The 26,520-nt window shown below is 42.7% G+C and overlaps 1 protein-coding gene across 19 annotated transcripts in view; it reads right to left on the reverse strand.

Annotated features, from left to right (window-relative positions):
• LOC134814785 (uncharacterized) overlaps window positions 1–26,520 on the reverse strand; it is a 64,452-nt gene that overhangs the window by 17,956 nt on the left and 19,976 nt on the right. For all 19 annotated transcript variants that reach the window (XM_063823028.1, XM_063823015.1, XM_063823018.1 and 16 more), the window contains exons 3-13: window positions 26,004–26,172; window positions 25,318–25,863; window positions 24,631–24,798; window positions 4,541–4,723; window positions 4,216–4,384; window positions 3,593–3,729; window positions 3,343–3,434; window positions 2,990–3,092; window positions 2,044–2,268; window positions 1,141–1,370; window positions 533–764 (exon numbers count right to left, since the gene is read on the reverse strand). In XM_063823028.1, the coding sequence (XP_063679098.1) occupies window positions 533–764; window positions 1,141–1,370; window positions 2,044–2,268; window positions 2,990–3,092; window positions 3,343–3,434; window positions 3,593–3,729; window positions 4,216–4,384; window positions 4,541–4,723; window positions 24,631–24,798; window positions 25,318–25,863; window positions 26,004–26,172 (2,254 nt within the window). The remainder of the gene's footprint in view (window positions 1–532; window positions 765–1,140; window positions 1,371–2,043; window positions 2,269–2,989; window positions 3,093–3,342; window positions 3,435–3,592; window positions 3,730–4,215; window positions 4,385–4,540; window positions 4,724–24,630; window positions 24,799–25,317; window positions 25,864–26,003; window positions 26,173–26,520) is intronic.

Genomic DNA, 26,520 nt, shown 5'->3' on the forward strand with positions numbered 1-26,520 from the left:
CTTTAATCCAGTACAGACACGAACTCAAAAATTATATTTTAATGGGTGGGAGATGCATACCTCGAAACATGACACATTTTAATAACCATATACATCCCCCGTCGATCTCTGACATCGTATAATCTATATATAAATTTACAACAGCGCCCAGCGGACAAATTATGTTGGACTAAATAGTCCGACGACAATCGTTACCTTGGTTACGACTCATAACCATGGTCACTGGTCAGGTGTCACCTTTATATTGCTATTGCTATGAGGTTTATATGTGAAGTTATTAGAAATATTTAAACTTTGTTTTAGTAGAAGTGTCTTATTTGCTTCTTAAACAGCAAACATGCTCTTTAACTCTGGAACTATCTGCAATCTTATTATCATAGTCTGTTTTACTTTTCCGAATTTTCCTTGTTTCCCATTTCAAGGCTGTTTTAAGGCCGTTATATTTTTCACTCCATATTTTTCGTCCTTATACTCTAATTATCATCCGCCTAACATTATGTTCAAAAATCAAAACAAAATGCACATTACTTACTGTAACACTTTATGAGGTCTTTGAATTTAGCATCATTATTAAAGTCGTATTTCGATGCGTCACAAAAGAATTTGGTGTTTGCCTCAACGTTCTCGGTAAACAGAAACACTCCTTGTTTGCAACCACTAAGGAATAGTGGTGTGTTCAGCGCAACCTCCTCTTCATTTAAGGCAGCCCGAAACCCGCTACCGATCTTAGCGTATTCGACGTTATATTCTGTCTTGATGGTTGACTGCGAAAATGAGGTTTGAAAAAGTTGGGTTACGGCTATAAACCGATCGGATAGTTCAATCTTTACTAAATCCCAAAAATGGGATAGAGTGGACCGAGCCGAGGTCCAAGGATCGACCGGAACCATTTTTTACGGAACCCGTAAAAGGAATGATTTAAAATTAAGTTAAACTAGTGTTCCCAAATGGCACCGAGGATAACACCGCGGTCGCTCGCCTGACACAGGAACAAATAAAAGACGATGGTACAATCGCAGAGAAGTAAATGTGGTGCATGTAATGTTCATGAATAGAGGAGTTGAACGGCTTACGGCTTAAACAGTGACTATCAAAATAAAATCGTCTGATTAAAAAATTATCAGAAACGTATTAACTTACAATATCACAAGGAGCGTGGCACGATTGAACGACAATTGCACTTGGTGATGCTCCATCGTCCACCTCTTCACATTCGATTTCATCCTCTTGCCCATACGGTAAATGATAATCGCCATTTTCGCACCCAAGTTCATATTCTTCGTCTTGAGGGACCGACAATATTGTTGTAATTTCATTATCAAATTTGAACAATATTCCATGATCTTCAAGCACCGTCAGCGGGCAGTCCTCTGAAAGAAATAAAAGTTATTGGTCTATATTCTATAATACTGGTAATAGTCTTTAAATTTATGGGTTTATGCATTTGAAAATATCGTAAGCACGGAGTAGTCTAAAAACAATCTTTTTGATCGGAACGAAGAATTACTCTTTTATCTAAGAGCAAATTTGGAAAATGCAAACAGATCAGACTCAGAGTAAAATTGTCGAAAAAATCGTACTCAGGTGTGCTATTCTTTCTGATAGGCCCCTAGCAATGCACGATTTAAACAGCCTGATTCTCTGTAGGTTGAAAAGTTACAAGATCAATTATCCGTTTGTGGAAATTGGATGTTATTTGAGCCGATATGGAAGGTTAGGGTAACAATGATGACTAAACATTTTTTGTTGATATAAAATATTTGTCAAAGCACGAAAAATAGTATGTCCGAATAGTACATAATCAACGGGTCTTGAAGCTTATCTGTTAGAATAAGTCCCCGTTATGTCATCAGAAGTTACAATCTCTTCTCCTTTCTTTGAGAAAATTCCCACTCTAGTTCGCACTTTGCAGTTTTTAATTATGACAAAAGCGGAAGTCCTAAGTTCAGGGGTAATGCAAACTTCTTCAATTCCACCTCCACTACTCATTAATTCTTACCATCATTTTAAAGGCAATGGATAGAAATAATTAAAGTAACGTACCTCTACACTCTGTGATGTCGCCGATCCCTGATATGGTTGCACTGGTAGTGCCACTACTATAAATGCAATCCAGCTCTTGTGTGTTTCTGAACTCGGATTTGACTTTGTCTACAAATGAAGTTCCAGTGTCACATTGGTAGTTGATTTTTTGACCTACCAATGCCGTTGCAGTCAAAAAGGATGCCTTTGCGTCGGCTTCCAGTGTCACTCCAGATGTGTCACATTCTGAAAACAATAGAAATAACAAAAAATAGAATAAGGTCAAGATAAAATTTACAGTTAACAGCTGGCTATTTGTTTGCGTTAAGTGGAAGGCATGGACTGTTTAAGGCGAGCTCACATATACTTGTAGACATGTTCAACGATTTATCCTAATTTCATCAAGATAGCTTCGTCAGAACACGATGAACTAACACCTGGTTTAGTCTCTTGGTGGTAAAATGTTAGGGAAGCTATCCATAACCATAACCACAGCCCTAACCCTAACGAGTTCGTGTTTTACCACTACTAGCCTGCTGCCTGTCACGTGACGAAAACAGTTGTTTGCCCATAACTATCCAGGGAAGCATTTTTATTCTAAGTCATGAGGGTGATTCGGAATCAGCGTCCAAAAATCCACTGAATTAGATAATGGTTATACCTTAAGAGCCTTTTCACAAGACTTTTCTTAAAATTTGGGCGAGCGATTTAGTGGGAGCGAGCATATTTACCATTCCAAAGCTAAACACACCGTAGCACTTATATGGTATGATACTTAACCGTTCATCACCAGGATATATAACCAGTGTACCGTAGTGTGTTTTGTCGAAGCTGTGTTGCAAAACGTCGACATTTTAATCGTCATTACATTGACAGTAGTCAAATCATACTGTCAACTTTTCGCTGTTTCCAAAACCTTTCAGGAAAAAAGAAAGTCGTAGAAGGCAATAACTTAATAAGAACTTACGATAACACTTTTTGTCACTGTAATTTGTTACAGCGCCACTACATTTAATAGCCTCAAATGCGGTGGTACCATCATCACGTCCATACCCTGGTTTGCATTCCAACTGAAAAGAAATTCAAATCATTAATTTGCATTTAATCAAATGTTAAATCTTATCCCAATTCCAGACCTTAATTCGAGGTGTCTATCTGCAGATGTAGGGGTGACGGGGGTCTCTCTGCAGATGGCACCCCTATCAGGCGGGTACAGTTTCATCCAATGTTTATGTTGGACTGTCCAGTTGGAAGATTCTATTTCACTAATTTAACTAATAAAATGACCATTCATAAATTATGTGATAAATTAAAACTCACGTTTATTTCTGTACCAGCGGGATAGAACGTCTCTGTTTCAAAATCGAGATCCATCACCACGGTATCGTCAATGGTTGGTTTTGTACACGCGGCTGAAAAATTGCGTTCGTTCAACATTACAGAATGAGAAACCACCAATCGTTTGGACACATGCACATTTGAAACTCGAATTAATATAAAATTACACGTGATGCCCATATTAGGTGATGAAATGGTTAGGCACGGCGGTTGGATTTTTCAGATAACTCACCTTCACATTTTACGAGGTTATACATAGCCATGATATCAGTGGTTTGAGCAACGTCCTGTATACAATTAAAGCTGACACTCGTGAAATCCCCAAAATCTGAAAAGTCCGTAAGGCTGTCGTCTTTTCTTAACATATACCTGGAACAATTTACAGCTATTTAATCGAATAATATAAATTGTGATTTTCTCATTTTATCCGAAACCCACAGTAGCTTTACTTAATTGTTTTAACTAGCAAGATCCCGTTTAGATCTAAAGTCAAGAGACAACAGTATTTATAAGTTTACGATTATAAAACCACTTGGGGTCAAAATGTGGGGACTTCTTATTACTTGGTCAATTTTTTAGTTCTTCGTACTGTTCAAAAGGCCATAAAAGCATTCGACCCAGTCAAAAAAGTTCAATTTTCAATTGAGCCGCTAAGGTCATCCCTCTTTTATATTTATGTTATCTAAGTTATCAAGTAAGTATGTTATCAATCATGTCACATGTGATATGGTGAGTGCTGAAATCTGCCATTTGTTGGCTGTAAATCAGATTTTCACCATTTTTGTGTCAAACCAAAAATAAGTAAACCAGAGATACAACTGTCGACAGACTTATTTGAGCGTAATATTTACTTACATTGTATTTTGATTCGAGTCTTGTTTACATTTAAACGTAACTGCCTGCCCCAAGTATATTCTGTCGTAAGAGTCGTAGTTACCAGGAACTATTGCCCTTCCATCTATTATCGTTTTGGTAAAAGGGTTGTCTGCAAGATCCTTTGCACTGTTGCCCTCCAGTTTGCAGCCTGAAGGTTGCAATTTAAGTAACATATAAAAAGGAGTCTTAATAACGATTCTTGTACTATACAAAATATGTACTAGACAAATGGATTAAAATCCCATAACACACAACCCTTTGCTCGATAAATCACAATTAAGGTGTGAAGTTGGCAAGCACTTACTTGATGTTTGAGCTGCAACACATCTGCTACTGTCACTGACCCAACAACAATGTATAAGGTTGCACTTGGATTCCTCTGTTACAGGGTCTGCATGGGCCGGCATTAAACAATCAATAGTGTTTATCCCACTCCTATCAGCAGGGCACTTTTCATCTCCCGATGAGGCATCGGATGCATATTGGTCTGAAATAAAGGGAATATTTATAAAAGCAATTAAATCACGGGTAATGAAGAATTAACCACAATGCAATCATTAAAAACCACGTTAACTATATAGTCGTATATTGTGCATTCAGTTTCGCAAATGCGAGCAGTTACGAAAATATATAAATTTGAGTAGAAGGTGATAACTAGATGATTTCCAATTTACAGTAGAGAACGAGAAAGTAAAGTGCTCTCATCTCGTCAGACTCTCGCTACCCAAACTCTTTCATTGTTTTCCTTCGCTATAGAATGAATTCTAATTTAAGCGAAATTGAAACTGAAACTGAAATTGAAACTGAAACTGAAACTGAAACCCCTTTCAAGGAGCTCGTATGGAGTTAGAAGTAAGAATCATACAGCTACACATAACACCGGTAACAAGTCAGAGTGAGATGTGATGAGAGTGGGAATAGAAACATACACTCCCACCAAGTGCAGTGACTTGCATAATCACTGGAGTTACCATGACAACACTTCCTGCATTCCCTAAACAGTAATGTCCCATTTAAAAAGTTTCTCATAAATTATGTAAGCAAGAAATGGTATTATACAAACACACAACACTTAAATTTATAGAGCAGCATATAACTATAAGGAAAAGTCTTGATTATGAATACAAGAGTAACCCAACTACGCAACCAGAGCGAGTGTAACCTGGATCAGCTCTAAAGCAACTGCAGTCAATAATGGTACTCTCATGAAAACATACTAGGACGATATCCACTAATCAGCACGTCTGCTGGCAAGGGTACCCCTCGTTTTATTGTACATCAGATACCGATGAATTAGTCTGTTAATCAACCTACTGAAGCAACGTTACCCCTTGGCTTACCCCTACACTTCTTGTTATTTTGTACTAAATAATATGCACGTACTCTGTGCTGTACACATTTCTGTAGGACATTTCAACCGACAAGAAGTAATCGCAAGCAGACCATGTGACCACGTGACCACGTGGTCACGTGACCACGAAGCAAGGACCCCGTTTGGAAGGCAGGCATTAGGAGAACGTGTGTAAAAATAGTTCCGTTTTTGTGTTATGTCACAGTGAACAACAACAGGTAGCACAACTACAAAAGACACGTGCAAAAGACACGTGCAAAACAACACTCTCAGATCCAGACACGTGCAAAACAACACTCTCAGATCCAGACACGTGCAAAACAACACTCTCAGGGACCCACTCAACAATGGGATATCTATAGCTCTCCAGACTGGTGGACACACTTAACTACTACTACTACTATGTCGGAGCTAAGTCCGATCTACGCCAGAAAACCCCCTCCATATATCCCTGTCCCGCATCAGGGTTCGCAGTTCCTCTTTAGAGTTTGTCCCAACTTCCTTCAGTAACATAGACAAGTAGCTTTGTCTTGGTCGGCCTTGCTGTGCTCTACCGTGCGTAGGTTCCCATAAGACTAAATCACTGGCAAGTAGCTCAGGATGTCGGATGCAGTGTCCCGCCATTTTTAATCTCCTGCTTCGTAACTTGTTTGACAGCCTTGGGAGGCTACCATACAAAGTTATATTGCTGACCTTGTCCTTCCATGAGATACCCAGCACCATACGCAACATCTTTGTGTATGTCCCGTCCAAACTTTTCTCTTGAGCCTTTGTCAGTGTCCAGGTTTCTGATCCGTAGAGCAGTACTGATTCACAAGCCGCTATGAACAATCTAATCTTTAGGCTCTTTGAGAGTTTGGATTTCCAGATATCCTTCAGTCTATGTAGGGCACCCCACGCTTTTCCCTTTCTAACCCCTATCTCCCTATCTGTGCTCTCAATCCAGGAGCCTAAGTAGATGAAATCATCTACATTTTCTATGGCTTCCCCGGATCGACTTTGTAGGTCGCTAGATCGATCCTCCATATTCAGTGTCATGACCTTGGTCTTGCCTTCGTTTATGTGTAGTCCCACGCTTGCTGCCGCCGATTCTACTCTGAGCAGGAACTCGTTAGCCTTGTCCATGTCCTCAGATATAAGTGCTATATCATCTGCAAAGTCCACATCGGTGATGATCTTGGGCCCCACTCTTCTGCTTTTTCTACGTTCGAGGGTGAGTCCAAGTCGCTCCGCATCATCGCCTATGGCTTGCCTCATACAGTAGTCGATGACTATTGCAAAGAGGTAAGGTGCTAAGGTATCACCCTGTAACACACCTGCAAGTATCTCGAACAATTCAGTTTCTCCGTCTGGAGTTAGGACTTTGGCCATTGTCTTCTCGTACATGAGCCGTATAAGCTGCACGATTTTGTCTGGAATGCCGTAAGCTTCTAGAATCTTTAGCATTTTCCCACGATGTACACTGTCGAAAGCCTTCTTAAAGTCTATAAATGTCAGAACAGCTGGCAGTTTCCGACTCTTGACACCCTCTATAAGACGTCTCAGTACCAATATCTGTTGAGTTGTTGACCTTCCTGGTCTGAATCCATTCTGGTTTCTACGCAGAATTGTCTCGATTTCTGGCTTCAACCGGTTTAGAACCATCTTGTTTAGAGACTTGGCAACTAGGGATGACAAGCTTATTCCCCGATAGTTCATTGGTTCGCTAAGGTCGCCCTTCTTTGGAATTGGTATGATGTTGGCAGTTGACCATTGGTCTGGTTTCTCACCTTTCAATAGAGCATTGTTACAGAAGTCTAAGACAATTTGATCAAGGTCGCATCGTTTTAAGACTTCTGGGGCTATGTTGTCGTCACCCCATGCTTTCCCTTCCTTTATGCTGGACTTTGCTTTCCTGTACTCATCCAACGTAAACGGTTCTGTTCCGATATTCAGAGGTGGGTGGACTGGATCAATATCCTCTTCCGCGTTCTCTACCGTCGGTGGTGAGCCGAGAAGAGTAGCAAAATAGTCCTTCCATTTCTGAACCCTTTCCGTTGGTGAGTTTCCCTTGATTTTGCCAGTATATGATGGAGCTTTACCTGTGATCTTGTTGATCATGGTCCAGCTTTTAGCATGTCTGCCCTGCCAACTTGCTTCCTCCAGTTCCCGGACCTGCCCCTCCAGCAGGTGCTCTTTGGCTGCTTGATAAGCATCGCCTAGCTTCTGTTTGCCCTCTTGAACAGCTATTCGGTTGTCTTCTGTAGCATCTGAGTGGTATTTTATGCTACATTCCCTCAGCTTCAGCCTGGCAATCTCAACACTTGGAGTCGCTGAGATTTTACATCTTTTCTTTTTCTCCTTTTCAGGTAGTAAAAGTCGAGAAGTTGTCCTATTCGCATCAATAAAGCATTGGTACCTTTCTGTTGCCGTCTGATCATCCTTTTCAAGTATGGAAAAGCGGTTTTTAACTTCCACTGTGTACCTCTCTTGTAGAGCGATATCAGTTTTAAGTTTAGACCAGTCCAGAACCGGAGCCCTCTTCTCCGTCTTGCTTATCCGTAGACTAAGCTTTACCCTTGCTACGACTACTCTGTGATCCGAGCCAATACTGTGGAAACTACCATATGCTTCGGAGTTCTTGACGGAGTTCCGCCATTTCTTCCGGCAAATGATGAAGTCGATTTGAGATTTACTTTGACTCATATCTGAGAGATATGTCCAGAGTTTACCTCTTCGCTTCTGAAATCTGGTGTTTGTGATTTCTAGCTGTCGCTCCAACAGCATATCCTCTAGCAGTCTACCATTTCGGTTTGCTGGACCCTTGTGGAAGGATGTCCAGTTTCCTGATGATGAGACATGCGCATTGAGGTCTCCTACAACGAATAGTAAGTTGTGGGCTGGTATCTGGTCGATGGCACCACCAAGGCTGTCGTAGTAGTTTTCTGCTTCGTCGACAGTCGCCCCCTCTGTCGGGCTATAAGTCACAATAACAGTTGTGACCGGGTTCCCTGCAAAGTTGGCTACCATCGTCCTCCTGTCATGTGAGTATACACTAATCAATGAGTTGAATACTGTCTTTTTGTCCAAGACAATACCAACCCCACCAGCAGCCGCCCCATTGCTGGTTCTCCATGCCGAAGTTGTTATGAGGTGAGAGCTTCCAAGATCTTGATACTCGATTTCAGTGCTATGTACTACCCGATGCTCCTGAATGCCCAAAATATGTACGCCACTATCCCTCATGCATACACCCAGCTCATCCCTCTTGTATTGTTCTCTTATTGTTCGGACATTAAGAGTTCCTACAAGAATTTCCTTCTGGCCACGTAGTAGTAGGGTACCAGCCTTTGAAAGAGTTGGAGCAGGAGATTTGGGTGTGACCCGCCGGTCGAGAGATTAAGGTGTGTGCCCGAGGTAAATACCCCACACACCATGTGTTGAGTCTACGGCGGCGCCCGGCCAATAGGCAGGTCACAAATTGTTTTGCCAGACTTGTATAACCGCATCATAGGACACACTTAAATTAGCTTATTATTATTAGCTTTATTAACACGATGTAATGATATTCATAATTAGGACCTACGACGTTATAAAATTATATATCTGGTTGAAAAATGTATTATGTTTGAGGTTCCAACTTCGAACTAAAATTTCTGTATCTACATATTTCGATACTTAGTTGAACAGTCATGAACCAAAAAATATTGATTTTCATTAATTAACGCGCCATTCACCCACCATCCTGATTATACATTGGGTACTTCGGAGAATAAACATAAACACAATAGTCCGTCTGTCCGTCCCACTTTGTTGAAGCAACGCCAAACTGGTGCAGTGAGATACAGTAAAACTGGTGCAGTGAGATACAGTAAAACTGGTGCAGTGAGATACAGTAAAACTGGTGCAGTGAGATACAGTAAAACTGGTGCAGTGAGATACAATAAAACTGGTGCAGTGAGATACAGTAAAACTGGTGCAGTGAGATACAGTAAAACTGGTGCAGTGAGATACAGTAAAACTGGTGCAGTGAGATACAGTAAAACTGGTGCAGTGAGATACAGTGAAACTGGTTTAGTGAGATACAGTAAAACTGGTGCAGTGAGATACAGTAAAACTGGTGCAGTGAGATACAGTGGAACTGGTGCAGTGAGATACAGTGAAACTGGTGCAGTGAGATACAGTAAAACTGGTGCAGTGAGATACAGTAAAACTGGTGCAGTGAGATACAGTAAAACTGGTGCAGTGAGATACAGTGAAACTGGTGCAGTGAGATACAGTAAAACTGGTGCAGTGAGATACAGTAAAACTGGTGCAGTGAGATACAGTAAAACTGGTGCAGTGAGATACAGTAAAACTGGTGCAGTGAGATACAGTAAAACTGGTGCAGTGAGATACAGTAAACTGTGCAGTGAGATTCAGTAAAACTGGTGCAGTGAGATACAGTAAAACTGGTGCCGTGAGATACAGTAAAACTGGTGCAGTGAGATACAGTAAAACTGGTGCAGTGAGATACAGTAAAACTGGTGCAGTGAGATACAGTGAAACTGGTTTAGTGAGATACAGTAAAACTGGTGCAGTGAGATACAGTAAAACTGGTGCAGTGAGATACAGTGAAACTGGTGCAGTGAGATACAGTAAAACTAGTGCAGTGAGATACAGTAAAACTGGTTTAGTGAGATACAGTAAAACTGGTGCAGTGAGATACAGTAAAACTGGTGCCGTGAGATACAGTAAAACTAGTGCAGTGAGATACAGTGAAACTGGTTTAGTGAGATACAGTGGAACTGGTTTAGTGAGATACAGTAAAACTGGTGCAGTGAGATACAGTAAAACTGGTGCAGTGAGATACAGTGAAACTGGTGCAGTGAGATACAGTAAAACTAGTGCAGTGAGATACAGTAAAACTGGTTTAGTGAGATACAGTAAAACTGGTGCAGTGAGATACAGTAAAACTAGTGCCGTGAGATACAGTAAAACTAGTGCAGTGAGATACAGTAAAACTGGTTTAGTGACTGAGTGGAGTTGGGTTAAAAACATATAAGAGATACGATGATTTAACTTGTAGAAGCTTTCAATAAACATGTGTTAATCGTCGTCAGTGAGATACAGTAAAACTGGTGCAGTGAGATACAGTAAAACTGGTGCAGTGAGATACAGTGGAACTGGTGCAGTGAGATACAGTAAAACTGGTGCAGTGAGATACAGTGGGAACTGGTTTAGTGAGATACATTGGAACTGTTTAGTGAGATACAGTAAAACTGGTGCAGAGAGATACAGTAAAACTGGTGCAGTGAGATACAGTGGAACTGGTTAGGTGAGATACAGTGGAACTGGTGCAGTGAGATACAGTGAAACTGGTGCAGTGAGATTACTGTAAAACTGGTGCAGTGGAGATACAGTGGAACTGGTGCAGGAGATACAGTAAACCTGGTTCAGGTGAGAAACAGTGGAACTGGTGCAGTGAGATACAGTGAAACTGGTGCAGTGAGGATACAGTGGAACTGGTGCAGTGAGATACAGTGGAAACGGTGCAGTGAGATACAGTAAAACTGGTGCAGTGAGATACAGTAAAACTGGTGCAGTGAGATACAGTAAACTGGTGCAGTGAGATACAGTGGAACTGGTGCATGTGAGATACAGTAAAACTGGTGCAGTGAGATAAAGTAAAACTGGTGCAGTGGATACAGTGGAACTGGTGCCGTGAGATACAGTAAAACTGGTGCAGTGAGATACAGTGGAACTGGTGCAGTGAGATACCGTAAAACTGTTGCAGTGAGATACAGTAAAACTGGTGCAGTGAGATACAGTGGAACTGGTGCAGTGAGATACAGTAAAACTGGTGCAGTGAGATACAGTAAAACTGGTGCAGTGAGATACAGTGGAACTGGTGCAGTGAGATACAGTGGAACTGGTGCAGTGAGATAACAGTAAAACCTGGTGCAGTGAGATACAGTGGAACTGGTGCAGTGAGATACAGTGAACTGGTGCAGGAGATACAGTAGAACTGGTGCAGTGAGATCAGTAGAACTGGTGCAGTGAGATACAGTGGAAACTGGTGCAGTGAGATACAGTGGAACTGGTGCAGTGAGATACAGTGGAACTGGTGGCAGTGAGATACAGTAGAACTGGAGCAGTGAGATACATTGGAACTGGTGCAGTGAGATACAGTAAAACTGGTGCACGTGAGATACAGTGAAACTGTGCAGTGAGATACAGTGGAACTGGGTGCAGTGAGATACAGTGGAACTGGTGCAGTGAGATACAGTGGAACATGGTGCAGTGAGATACAGTAAAACTGGTGCAGTGAGATACAGTGGAACAGTGGTGCAGTGAGATACAGTAAAACTGGTGCAGTGAGATACAGTAAAACTGGTCAGTGAGGATACAGTGGGAACTGGTGCAGTGAGATACAGTGGAACTGGTGCAGTGAGATACAGTAGAACTGGTGCAGTGAGATACATTGGAACAGGTGCAGTTGAGATACAGTAAAACTGGTGCAGTGAGATACAGTGAAACTGGTTGCAGTGAGATACAGTGGAACAGGTGCAGTGGAGATACAGTAGATCTGGTGCAGTGAGATACAGTGAACTGGTGCAGTGAGATACAGTAAAACTGGTGCAGTGAGATACAGTGAAACTGGTGCAGTGAGATACAGTGGAACTGGTGCAGTGAGATACAGTGGAACTGGTGCAGTGAGATACAGTAGAACTGGTGCAGTGAGATACAGTGGAACTGGTGCAGTGAGATACAGTAAAACTGGTGCAGTGAGATACAAGTGAAACTGGTGCAGTGAGATACAGGTGGAACTGGTGCAGTGAGATACAGTGGAACTAGTGCAGTGAGATACAGTGAAACTGGTGCAGTGAGATACAGTGAACCTGGTGCAGTGAGATACAGTGGAACTGGTGCAGTGAGATACAGTGGAACTGTGCAGTGAGATACAGGGAACTGGTGCAGTGAGATACAGTGGAACTGGTGCAGTGAGATACAGTAAAACTGTGCTGTGAGATACAGGTGGAACCTGGTGCAGTGAGATACAGTAAAAACTGGCGCAGTGAGATACAGTGGAACTAGGGGTGCAGTGATACACAGTGGAACTGGTGCAGTGAGATACAGTGAAACTGGTGCAGTGAGATACAGTAAAACTGGTTATAGTGAGGATACAGTAAAAATGGTGCAGTGAGATACAGTGGAACTGGTGCAGTTAATACAGTGGAACCTGGTGCAGTGAGATACAGTAAAACTGGTGGCAGTGAGATACAGTAAAAACTGGTGCAGTGAGATACAGTAAAACTGGTGCAGTGAGATACAGTAAAAACCTGGTGCAGTGAGATACAGTGGAACTGGTGCAGTGAGATACGGTAAAACCTGGTGCAGTGAGATACAGTAAAACTGTGCCGTGAGATACAGTAAAACTGGTGCAGTGAGATACGTAAAACTGGTGCAGTGAGATACAGTAAAACTGGTGCAGAGAGATACCGTGGAACTGGGTGCAGTGAGATACAGTGGGAACTGGTGCAGTGAGATACAGTAAAACTGGTGCAGTGAGATACAGTATAACTGGATGCAGTGAGATACAGTAAAACTGGTGCAGTGAGATACAGTGAAACTGGTGCAGTGAGATACAGTGGTGAACTGGTGCAGTGAGATACAGTGGGCTACTGGCGCAGTGGAGATACAGTAAAACTGGTGCGAGTGAGATACAGTAAAAACTGGTGCAGTGAGATACAGTAAAACTGGTGTAGTGAGATACAGTAAAACTGGGCGCAGTGAGATACAGTGAACTGGTGCAGTGAGATACAGTGGAACTGGTGCAGGTGAGATACAGTGAACTGGTGCAGTGAGATACAGTAAACACTGGTGCAGTGAGATACCGTAAAAACTGGTGCAGTGAGATACAGTAAAAACTGGCGCAGTGAGATACAGTAAAACTGGTTTAGTGAGATACAGTGAAACTGGTGCAGTGAGATACAGTAAAACTGGTGAGCAGTGAGATACAGTGGAACTGGTGCAGTGAGATACAGTGGAACCTGGTGCAGAGAGACAGTAAAACTGGTGCAGTGAGATACAGTAAAACTGGTGCGAGTGAGATACAGTAAAACTGTTGCAGTGTGATACAGTGAAACTGGTGCAGTGAGATACAGTGGAACTGGTGCAGTAGAGAATACAGTGAAACTGGATGCAGTGAGATACAGTGGGAACTGGTGGCAGTGAGATACAGTGGAACTGGTGCAGTGAGATACAGTAAAACTGGTGCAGTGAGATACAGTGGAAACTGGTGCAGTGAGATACAGTAAAACTGGCGCAGTGAGATACAGTGGAACAGGTGCTGTGAGATACCAGTGGAACTGGTTGCAGTGAGATAACATGAAACTGGTGCAGTGAGATACAGTGAACTGGTGCAGTGAGATACAGTGGAACTAGTGCAGTGAGATACAGTGAAGACTGGTGCAGTGAGATACAGTGGAACTGGGTGCAGTGAGATACAGTGGAACTGGTGCAGTGAGATACAGTAAAACTGGTGCAGTGAGATACAGTAAAACTGTTGCAGTGAGATACAGTAAAACTGTTGCAGTGAGATACAGTGAAACTGGTGCAGTGGGAGATACGTTGGAACTGGTGCAGTGAGATACAGTGGAACAGGTTGCAGTGAGATACGTAAAACTGGTGCTAGTGAGATACAGTAATACTGGTGCAGTGGAGATACAGTAAAGACTGTTGCAGTGAGATACAGTGAAACTGTTGCAGTGAGATACAGTGGAACTGGTGCAGTGAGATACAGTGAAAACTGGTGCAGTGAGATACGTGAACGGTGCAGTGAGATACAGTGGAACTGGTGCAGTGAGATACAGTAAAACTGTTGCAGTGAGATACAGTGAAACTGTTGCAGTGAGATACAGTAAAACTGTTGCAGTGAGATACAGTAAAACTGTTGCAGTGAGATACAGTGAAACTGGTGCAGTGAGATACAGTGGAACTGGTGCAGTGAGATACAGTAAAACTGGTGCAGTGAGATACAGTAAAACTGGTGCAGTGAGATACAGTAAAACTGTTGCAGTGAGATACAGTGAACTGGTGGCAGTGAGATACAGTGGAACTGGTGCAGTGAGAACAGTGAAAACTGGTGCAGTGAGATACAGTGGAACTGGTGCAGTGAGATACAGTGGAACTGGTGCAGTGAGATACAGTAAAACTGGTGCAGTGAGATACAGTGGAACTGGTGCAGTGAGATACAGTAAAACTGGCGCAGTGAGATACAGTGGAACTGGTGCAGTGAGATACAGTAAAACTGTTGCAGTGAGATACAGTGAAACTGGTGCAGTGAGATACAGTGGAACTGGTGCAGTGAGATACAGTGAAACTGGTGCAGTGAGATACAGTGAAACCTGGTTGCAGTGAGATACAGTGGAATCTGGTGCAGTGAGATACAGTGGAACTGGTGCAGTGAGATACAGTAAAACTGGTGAAGGTGAGATACAGTAAAACTGGCGCAGTGAGATACATTGGAACTGGTGCAGTGAGATACAGTGGAACTAGGTGCAGTGAGATACAGTAAAACTGGCGCAGTGAGATACAGTGGAACTGGTGCAGTGAGATACAGTGGAACTAGTGCAGTGAGATACAGTGGAACTGGTGCAGTGAGATACAGTGAAACTGGTGCAGTGAGATACAGTGGAACTGGTGCAGTGAGATACAGTAAAACTGGTGTAGTGAGATACAGTAAAACTGGCGCAGTGAGATACAGTAAAACTGGTTTAGTGAGATACAGTGAAACTGGTGCAGTGAGATACAGTGGAACTGGTGCAGTGAGATACAGTGGAACTGGTGCATTGAGATACAGTAAAACTGGTGCAGTGAGATACAGTAAAACTGGTGGCAGTGAGATACAGTGAAACCTGGTGCAGTGAGATACAGTGAAACTGGTGCAGTGAGATACAGTAAACTGTGCAGTGAGATACAGTGGAACTGGTGCAGTGAGATACAGTGGAAACTGGTGCAGTGAGATACAGTGGAACTGGTGCAGTGAGATACAGTAAACTGGTGCAGTGAGTACAGTAAAACTGGTGCAGTGAGATACAGTGAAAGCTGTCAGTGAGATACAGAAAACTAGTGCAGTGAGATACAGTTAAAACTGGTGCAGTGAGATACAGTGGAACTGGTGCAGTGAGATACAGTAAAAACTGGTGCAGTGAGATACAGTGGAACTGTGCAGTGAGATACAGTAAAACTGGTGCAGTGAGATACAGGGAACTGGTGAAGTGAGATACAGTAAAACTGGTTGCAGTGAGATACAGTAAAACTGGTGCAGTGAGATACAGTGGAACTGGTGCAGTGAGATACAGTTAAACACTGGTGCAGATGAGATACAGTGGAACAGGTGCAGTGAGATAACAGGTAAAACAGTGCAGTGAGATACCAGTAAAACTGGTGCAGTGAGATACAGTGAAACAGGTGCAGTGAGATACAGGTGGAACTGGGCAGTGAGATACAGTGAAACTGGTGCAGTGTGATACAGTAAAACTGGTGCAGTGAGATACAGTAAAAACTGGTGCAGTGAGATACAGTAAAAACTGGTGCAGTGAGAAACAGTAAAACTGGTGCAGTGAGATACAGTAAAACTAGTGCCAGTGAGATACAGGTGAAACTAGTGCTGTGAGATACATAGTAAACTGGTGCAGTGAGATACAGTAAAACTGGTGCAGTGAGATACAGTGAAACTGGTGCAGTGAGATACAGTAAAACTGGTGCAGTGAGGATACAGGTAAAAACTGGTGGCAGTGAGATACAGTAAAACTGTGCAGTGAGATTACAGTAAAACTGGTGCAGTGAGATACAGTGGAAACTGGTGCAGGTGAGATACAGGGAACTGGGCAGTGAGATACAGTGGAAACTAGTGCAGTGAGATACAGTGGAACTGGTGCAGTGAGATACAGTAAAACTGGCGCAGTAGAGTACAGTGGAACTGGTGCAGTGAGATACAGTAAAAACTGGTGCAGTGAGATACAGTGGAACTGTGCAGTGAGATACAGTGGAAACTGGTGCATTGAGTACAGTAAAACTGGTGCAGTGAGATACAGTAAAAACTGGTGCAGTGAGATACAGTGAAACTGGTGCAGTGAGATACAGTGAAACTGGTGCAGTGAGATACAGTAAAACTGGTGCAGTGAGATTCAGTGGAACTGGTGCAGTGAGATACAGTGGAACTGGTGCTGGTGAGATACAGTGGAACTGGTGCATTGAGATACAGTAAAACTGGTGCAGTGAGATACAGTAAAACTGGTGCAGTGAGATACAGTGAAACTGGTGCAGTGAGATACAGTAAAACTAGTGCAGTGAGATACAGTAAAACTGGTGCAGTGAGATACAGTGGAACTGGTGCAGTGAGATACAGTAAAACTGGTGCAGTGAGATACAGTGGAACTGGTGCAGTGAGATACAGTAAACCTGGTGCAGTTGAGATACAGTGGAACTGGTGCAGTGAGATACAGAAAACTGGTGCCAGTGAGATACAGTAAAACTGGTGCAGGTGAGATACAGTGGAACTGGAGCAGTGAGATACAGTAAACTGGTGCAGTGAGATACAGTGGAACTGGTGCAGTGAGATACAGTAAAACTAGTGCAGTGAGATACAGTAAAACTGGTGCAGTGAGATACAGTGAAACTGGTGCAGTGAGATACAGTGGAACTGGTGCAGTGAGATACAGTGAAACTGGTGCAGTGAGATACAGTAAAACTGGTGCAGTGAGATACAGTAAAACTGGTGCAGTGAGATACAGTAAAACTGGTGCAGTGAGATACAGTAAACTGGGTGCAGTGAGATACAGTAAAACTAGTGCAGGTGAGATACAGTGAAACTAGTGCAGTGAGATACAGTAAAACTGGTGGCAGTGAGATACAGTAAACACTGGTTGCAGTGAGATACAGTGAAACTGGTGCAGTGAGATACAGTAAAACTGGTGCAGTGAGATACAGTAAAACTGGTGCTGTGAGATACAGTAAAACCTGGTGCAGTGAGATACAGTAAAACTGGTGCAGTGAGATACAGTGGAACTGGTGCAGTGAGATACAGTGGAACTGGTGCAGTGAGATACAGTGGAACTAGTGCAGTGAGATACAGTGGAACTGGTGCAGTGAGATACAGTAAAACTGGTGCAGTGAGATACAGTGGAACTGGTGCAGTGAGATACAGTAAAACTGGTGCAGTGAGATACAGTAAAACTAGGTGCAGTGAGACTACAGTGGAACTGGTGCAGTGAGAACCAGTTAAAACTGGTGCAGTGAGATACAGTAAAACTGGTGCAGTGAGATACAGTGGAACTGGTGCAGTGAGATACAGTAAAACTGGTGCAGTGAGATACAGTGAAACTGGTGCCGTGAGATACAGTAAAACTGGTTTAGTGAGATACAGTGGAACTGGTGCAAGTGAGATACAGTGGAACTGGTGCAGTGAGATACAGAAAACTGGTGCAGTGAGATACAGTAAAACTAGTGCAGTGAGATACAGTAAAAGCTGGTGCAGTGAGATACAGTGGAACTGGTGCAGTGAGATTACAGTGAAACTGGTGCAGTGAGATACAGTAAAACTGGGTGTAGTGAATACAGTGGAACTGTGCAGTGAGATACAGTAAAACTGGTGCAGTGAGATACAGTAAACTGGTGCAGTGAGATACAGTGAAACTGGTGTAGTGAGATTCAGTGGAACTGGTGCAGTGAGATACAGTAAAACTGGTGCAGTGAGATACAGTGGAACAGGTGCAGGTGAGATACAGTAAAACTGTGCAGTTTTGCAGATACAGTAAAACTGGTGCAAGTGAGAGTACATGTGGAACTGGTGCAGTGAGATACAGTAAAACTGGTGCAGTGAGATACAGTAAAACTAGTGGCAGTGAGATACAGTAAAACTGGTGCAGTGTAGATACAGTGGAACTGGTGCAGTGAGATACAGTGGAAACTGGTGCAGTGAGATACAGTAAAACTGTTTAGTGAGATACAGTGAACTGGTGCAGTGAGATACAGTAAAACTGGTGCAGTGAGATACAGTGAACTGGTGCAGTGAGATACAGTGAAACTGGTGCAGTGAGATACAGTAAACTGGTTTAGTGAGATACAGAAAACTGGGTTAGTGAGATACAGTGGAACTGGTGCAGTGAGATACAGTAAAACTGTGCCAGTGAGATACAGGAACTGGTGCAGTGAGATACAGTGAAACTGGTGCAGTGAGATACAGTAAAACTGGTGCAGTGAGATACAGTAAAACGGTGCAGTGAGATACAGTAAAACTGGTTTAGTGAGATACAGTAAAACTGGTTTAGTGAGATACAGTGGAACTGGTGCAGTGAGATACAGTAAAACTGGTGCAGTAGGATACAGTGGAACTGGTGCAGTGAGATACAGTGAAACTGGTGGCAGTGAGATACAGTAAAACTGGTGCAGTGAGATACAGTGGAACTGGTGCAGTGAGATACAGTAAAACTGGCGCAGTGAGATACAGTGAAACTGGTGCAGTGAGATACAGTAAAACTGGTGCAGTGAGATACAGTGGAACTGGTGCAGTGAGATACAGTAAAACTGGTGCAGTGAGATACAGTGGAACTGGTGCAGTGAGATACAGTGGAACTGGTGCAGTGAGATACAGTGGAAACTGGTGCAGTGAGATACAGTGGAACCTGGTGCAGTGAGATACAGTAAAACTGGTGCAGTGAGATACAGTAAAACTGGTGGCAGTGAGATACAGTAAAACTGGTTTAGTGAGATACAGTAAAACTGGTTTAGTGAGATACAGTGGAACTGGTGCCGTGAGATACAGTGGAACTGGCGCAGTGAGATAGCAGTAAAACTGGTGCAGTGAGATACAGTGGAACCTGGTGCAGTGAGATACAGTAAAACTGGTGCTGTGAGATACAGTGAACTGGTGCAGTGAGATACAGTAAAACTGGTTGCAGTGAGATACAGTGGAACTGGTGCAGTGAGATACAGTGGAACTGGTGCAGTGAGATACAGTAAAACTGGTGCAGTGAGATACAGTGGAACTGGGTGCAGTGAGATACAGTGGAACTGGTGCAGTGAGATACAGTGGAACTGGTGCAGTGAGATACAGTGGAACTGGTGCCGTGAGATACAGTGGAACTGGCGCAGTGAGATACAGTAAAACTGGTGCAGTGAGATACAGTGGAACTGGTGCAGTGAGATACAGTAAAACTGGTGCAGTGAGATACAGTGAAACTAGTGCAGTGAGATACAGTGGAACTGGTGCAGTGAGATACAGTAAAACTGGCGCAGTGAGATACAGTAAAACTGGTGCAGTGAGATACAGTGGAACTGGTGCAGTGAGATACAGTAAAACTGGTGCAGTGAGATACAGTGAACTGGTGCAGTGAGATACAGTAAAACTGGTGCAGAGAGATACAGTGGGAACTGGTGCAGTGAGATACAGTGGAAACTGGTGCAGTGAGATACAGTAAAACTGGTGCAGTGATATACAGTGAACTGGTGCAGTGAGATACATTGGAACTGGGTGAAGTGAGATACAGTGGAACTAGTGCAGTGAGATACAGTGGAACTAGTGCAGTGAGATACAGTGGAACTGGTTTAGTGAGATACAGTAAAACTGGTGCAGTGAGATACAGTGGAACTGGTTTAGTGAGATACAGTAAAACTGGTGCAGTGAGATACAGTAAAACTGGTGCAGTGAGATACAGTAAAACTGGTGCAGTGAGATAACAGTGAAACTGGTGCAGTGAGATACATGGAACTAGTGCAGTGAGATACAGTGGAACGGTTTAGTGAGATACAGTAAAACTGGTGCAGTGAGATACAGTGAAACTGGTGCAGTGAGATACAGTAAAACTGGTGCAGTGAGATACAGTGGAACTAGTGCAGTGAGATACAGTGGAACTAGTGCAGTGAGATACAGTGGAACTGGTGCAGTGAGATACAGTGGAACTGGTGCAGTGAGATACAGTAAAACTGGTCGCAGTGGAGATACAGTGGAACTGGGTGCAGTGAGATACAGTAAAACTGGTGCAGTGAGATACAGTGAACTAGTGCAGTGAGATACAGTGAAACTGGTGCAGTGAGATACAGTAAAACTGGTGCAGTGAGATACAGTGGAACTAGTGCAGTGAGATACAGTGGAACTGGTTTAGTGAGATACAGTAAAACTGGTGCAGTGAGATCCAGTGAAACTGGTGCAGTGAGATACAGTAAAACCTGGTGCCGTGAGAACAGTGAAACTGGTGCAGTGAGATACAGTGGAACTGGTGCAGTGAGATACAGTGGAACTAGTGCAGTGAGATACAGTGGAACTGGTGCAGTAGAGATACAGTGGAACTGGTGCAGTGAGATACAGTAAAACTGGTGCAGCTAGAGATAACACGTGAAACTGGTGCAGTGAGATACAGTAAAACCTGGTGCAGTGAGATACAGTGGAACTGGTGCAGTGAGATACAGTGGAAACTGGTGCAGTGAGATACAGTGAAACTGGTGCAGTGAGATACAGTGAAAACTGGTGCAGTGAGATACAGGTGGAAATGGTGCAGTGAAATACAGTAAAACTGGTGCAGTGAGATACAGTGGAACTAGTGCAGTGAGATACAGTGGAACTGGTGAAGTGAGATACAGTAAAACTGGTGCAGTGAGATACAGTGAAACTGGTGCAGTGAGATACAGTAAAACTGGTGCCAGTGAGAAACCAGTGAACTGGTGCAGTGAGATACAGTGAAACTGGTGCAGTGAGATACAGTGGAACTGGTGCAGTGAGATACAGTGGAACTGGTGCAGTGAGATACAGTGAAACTGGTGCTGTGAGATACAGTAAACTGGTGCAGTGAGATACAGTGGAACTGGGCAGTGAGATACAGTGGAACTGGTGCAGTGAGGATACAGTAAAACTGGTGCAGTGAGATTCAGTGGAACTGGTGCCAGTGAGATACAGTGAAACTGGCGCAGTGAGATACAGTGGAACTGGTGCAGTGAGATACAGTAAAACTGTGCAGTGAGATACAGTGGAACTAGTGCAGTGAGATACAGTGGAACTGGTGCAGTGATATACAGTGAAACTGGTGCAGTGAGATACAGTAAAACTGGTGCAGTGAGGATACAGTGAAACTGGTGCAGTGAGATACAGTGAAACTGTGCAGTGAGATACAGTAAAACTCGGTGCGAGGTGAGATACAGTGGAACTGTTTAGTGAGATACAGTGGAACTAGTGCAGTGAGATACAGTGGAACTGGTGCAGTGAGATACAGTGGAACTGGTGCAGTGAGATACAGTGAAACGGTGCAGTGAGATACAGTGAAACTGGTGCAGTGAGATACAGTAAAAACTGGTGCAGTGAGATACAGTGGAACTGGTGCAGTGAGGAAACAGTGAAACTGGTGCAGTGATATACAGTAAACTGGTGTTGCAGTGGAGATACAGTAAAACTGGTGCAGTGAGATACAGTGGAACTGGTGCAGTGAGATACAGTGGAACTGGTTTAGTGAGATACAGTGGAACTGGTGCAGTGCGATCAGTGGAACTGGTCTAGTGAGAAACGTAAAACTAGTGCAGTGAGATACAGTAAAACTGGTGCAGTGAGATACAGTGGAACTGGTGCAGTGAGATACAGTAAACTGGTGCAGTGAGATACAGTGGAAACTGGTGCAGTGAGATACAATAAAACTGGTGCAGTGAGATTCAGTGAAACTGGCAGTGAGATACAGTAAAACTGGTGCAGTGAGATACCGCTCCTTACTAAATCGCTCGCCCAAATTTAAGAAAATCTTGTGAAAAGGCCCTTTCGGTATGAAATTAGTCTCGATCGGTGTATTTTTGGACGCTGATTCCAAAAATATTTAGTAGGAGCCCTAAACAATCGAATTCTATGTTTTACTAGCCAGTCACGTGACCAAAATGGTTTTTTGCCCATAACTCCAGGGAAGCATTTTACCCTACGTCATGGGGGGTGATTCGGAATCAGCGTCAAAAATACACCGATCGAGACTAATTTCTTACCGAAAGGGCCTTTTCACAAGAATTTGGCTTAAAATTTGGGCGAGCGATTAGTAGGAGCGATCTCCCGCAAGTTTTATTATACAGTAAAAATGTGCGGAGAAAAAAAAACAAAATTATTGGCAAAACCCAAAATTTGACGCAACGAAAATAATAAAACATCAAAGAGAAACAATCATAGGGAAAGCTAGAAAAATATTATTCGATCTTGAAAAAAAACTGCCCCTTTTCAAGATCCGAGGCCCAAAAAGAAACCCCAATCCAAAATAAACGAAAAAGAGTGCAAAAGCGCCCAAACCCTTTGTGAATATTCAATTTATAAAATAATTTATCAAAAGCGTTGTTCTGCTTTTAAAATTGTTGTTTGTTCCTTACTAAAATTGCGCAAAAACCTTCCCTCCCCCCTTTTGTTATCCCCCGAGCAAGTGGGGGATCCCCGAATGGGGTTTTTTTGTCCCCCGGGCATCGCAAAGGTGTCCACTGATTTTCCCGAGGCGCAAAAATTTACAGGACGGGAAAAGACAAACCCCCGTCCCGGTTGGGACTTCTCGGGCTGTTCCCTCCAACCCCCAAATTTCCCAAATTTTAGTTTCACCCCAACACCACACCAACCCCACCCCACCACCACCACCACCCCACCACCACCACAACCCCCCACACCCCAAAACACCCACACCCCCACCACCAAAACCCCACCAACCCCCCCCCCCCCCCAACAACCACCCCCACACACCACAACACACACACACACACACACACACACACACACACAAAACACACACACACACACACACACACACACAACACACACCACAACAAAAAACCCCAAAACAACAAAAACCACACACACACACACACCACACCACCAACACAACACACCACACCAAAACACACACACCCCACACCCAAAACACCCAAAAACACACACACACCCAAAACCCCCAAACCCCCAAAAAAACCATAAAAAAAAAAAAAACAAAAACCCCCCAAAACCACCACCAAAACACAAATAACACAAACCCCAAAAAACAAAAAAAAACAAACCCGCATAGAACAAAGTATGATTTGTAAAAGGGGATTTAAAAGGATTTTTTTTTTTCATGGGTTGAGGTTGTTAGATTTTAAAAAAATTAAGGGGCCGGTTTTAAAAAACCCCCACCCAAAACTGAATTTCTAAGCGAAACGGCGCCCCAAAAAATCAAAATCCCCTTATCGCCATGTATTTTAAAGTTTTCCAAAAGTACCCGAAAAAGGTAAAAAATTATCAAATTCAAAATCACAACTTTTAAAAATTGCAAGACATTTAAAGGTCGGAAACAACAAAAAATTTTTTGGGGGCCTTTTTTTTACAAAAATTTTGAAATTGACTTTAAATTTTTTTTTGGGGGGGTTTTCCCGGCTTTTTCCCCCGGGGAAAAAAAATTTTTTAAAACCGAAATTATGCCGTTTTTTAAGGGCCCCGCTTTTTTGAAGTTTCGGGGGTTTCAAAAAAAGTTTGAAAAGATAAAAATTTCTTTTTAACTTTTTAAAATCCCCCAAACTTAAATGTTCTAGGGGCCTTAAAAATGCTTATAAAAAATTTTGAGATAGGCCTTTCAAATTTTTTATTCAATTTTGAAAATCTTGGACCTCGTTTTTTTACGATTTTTCGAGGTCCAGGATTTTCAGAATTGAATAAAAAATTTTTAAAGGCCTGTCTCAAAATATTGTATGAGCGATTTCTTCTAAATGGTCCCTAGAACATATCATGAAAGTTTCAGGGTGATTGCTCAAAAAAAGTAGGAGAAGATAGATTTTTAGACTCGATTTTCAGAACTTGCGATTGAAAATCGCTCGCGCAATACATTTACACATAAGCGCTGACCTTAGACCGGCGATAATTTCGGCTAGAAACAATATTTTTCCATGGGACCAAAAGCAGCTGGTAGATATTACTCCCCTCTATTAGAAACAACTATAAAGTCAATTTCGAGAGATTTTTGATGAAGACCCCCCCGGCCCCCTTAACGCATATAAACGCATATTAACACATATATAAACGCATGTTAATCTTTAGATTTAGTACTCACAGTTGGCAATGTTGATGCACTTATTGGTATCGAAGCTATAAGCTTTTTTTGCGGCGGCGTTGCCGGTGTTCGTTCTCTTATCCAAAACATAGGAAGTTATATCGTTATTGTCCACAATCACGACATTACTCCTTTCAAACGGCGCTTTTACAGGGTCGTAAGTGGACGCTGAAATTTGTTTGTTATTTCATAATCATATATCAATAAATTAGTTATTAGGCTTATCCAAGTACCAGCACAATCTACAAAGTTCTATACCGAAATGAATCGGGATCAGCTTACTGGTAACTATTTAAAGAAACGTTTTCTAAACGTCGTTTTTAATAGTTTAAAGTTAAACGTTCCGCCCGAACTTTTGAGGGGGTCACGGACTCCGTGCGCCCACCGGTGCAGCCATACCCATATTTAGTCCTTTTTTGCCCAATATTACAAAATCCCCTCGACGTACCTAAAACCAAAATTTGGCGACAAATGTTTTTACCGCCTACAATATGATTCTGCACCGATTCCGATCTGCAAAATTTCGGTACTAGTTTGTTGGTCAAATGCCATCTCGAAAACAAGTTCCATAAAAAATACGTGAACTCCCACCTCCCCCCCCCCCCCCCCCCCCCCCCCCCCTTTCCCCCATTTATGGTAAGATATTATGTTATCGAAATAAAATATTTCTTTTTCAGATTAACTTACGGAACATCCATGTGATTTTGGCTGGTAGAACAGATGCCTGATCGGTAAATATGGTAAGGAAACGTCCGTCAAGTGCAGAATTAGCTTTTAACGCTGCAGTACAATCTGCCGAAATAGTATCGGAAGTAGTCAGTTGGATGGTGCCAAGATAAACTGCTAACGTGTCTGGGGCAGTACCAGTGGTATCAGCGATAATGGCATACGTAACATCGAAGGTAGCTGGTGGAATCGGAGCGTCTTCAGGTAAAACAAACGTAAGGGCTGACTCCACAAAGACGTCTTCAACAGCTGCACGGCACTCAAGTGTAACCTTATACTGCTCAAGATTATCACTAGATAGACCAGTGAATGCAGCTGTTAATTTGACTAGGCCTTCTGCTCCAGCAGCATCAGACGTGTGTACTGTGTGGATAACTTCAGACTCCACTACTGATATCTCATTCTTTAGAGTCAGATCATAACTAAGCAAGTCCCATGAAATTGTCATCTTGTTAGGGGCGTCATCCACGGTGATGACTTCAGCAGGTTGACTGCTAGAGATAAGACCTGAAATAAAATTAAAAAATTAATCACTAAATAGGAAATTCAGAGCTATATTTATAATAATACTATAATATATTATACAACACGCCAAATAACTATAAGATGCAGCTCTAGTGTGTAGGCATATCATTAAAACGACTCACCATCCGCGCTCTCTGGGAGTTGACCAACTTCACGCCCAAGGAAAAAAAGGTCCAATGGTCCAGCTTTCGTAAAAGCGAACGCCTCTGCTCCGGTCCACTCAATTTGTTTAGGGAAACAAAAATGTGCTGTTTCAGTAACGCCAATCAATAGCAAAACCAAAGTCCAGGTCTGATAGAGAGTAAAGAATTTAGTATCAAATTTGGTGCATATGCCCAAATATGGGCATATGGTTTTTGGCTCATAACTCAGTAATTTTTTGTCCAATTTGGATGAAAATTGGCCAAATTTGGCTCAAATATAGGCGCGGCTGCACTGCGGGCACCGGTGGACGGTTGGGGTCCGGGACCCCCTCAAAAGTTTGGTCATGGGTCTTAGTTTGTTGGTCAACTGCTATTATTATTATTGTCAGAATCAAGTTTCATAAAAATTTCAGGCTGGACGGCGGACAGTTCAAACATTAGGTAATGGATATTGTATAAGCCATTTTTGACCTTATCTCCGCTGGACTGACGTACG

This window comes from Bolinopsis microptera, chromosome 5 (genome assembly GCF_026151205.1).
Source record: "Bolinopsis microptera isolate Bmic1 chromosome 5, MBARI_Bmic_1.0, whole genome shotgun sequence".
NCBI lineage: Eukaryota > Metazoa > Ctenophora > Tentaculata > Lobata > Bolinopsidae > Bolinopsis > Bolinopsis microptera.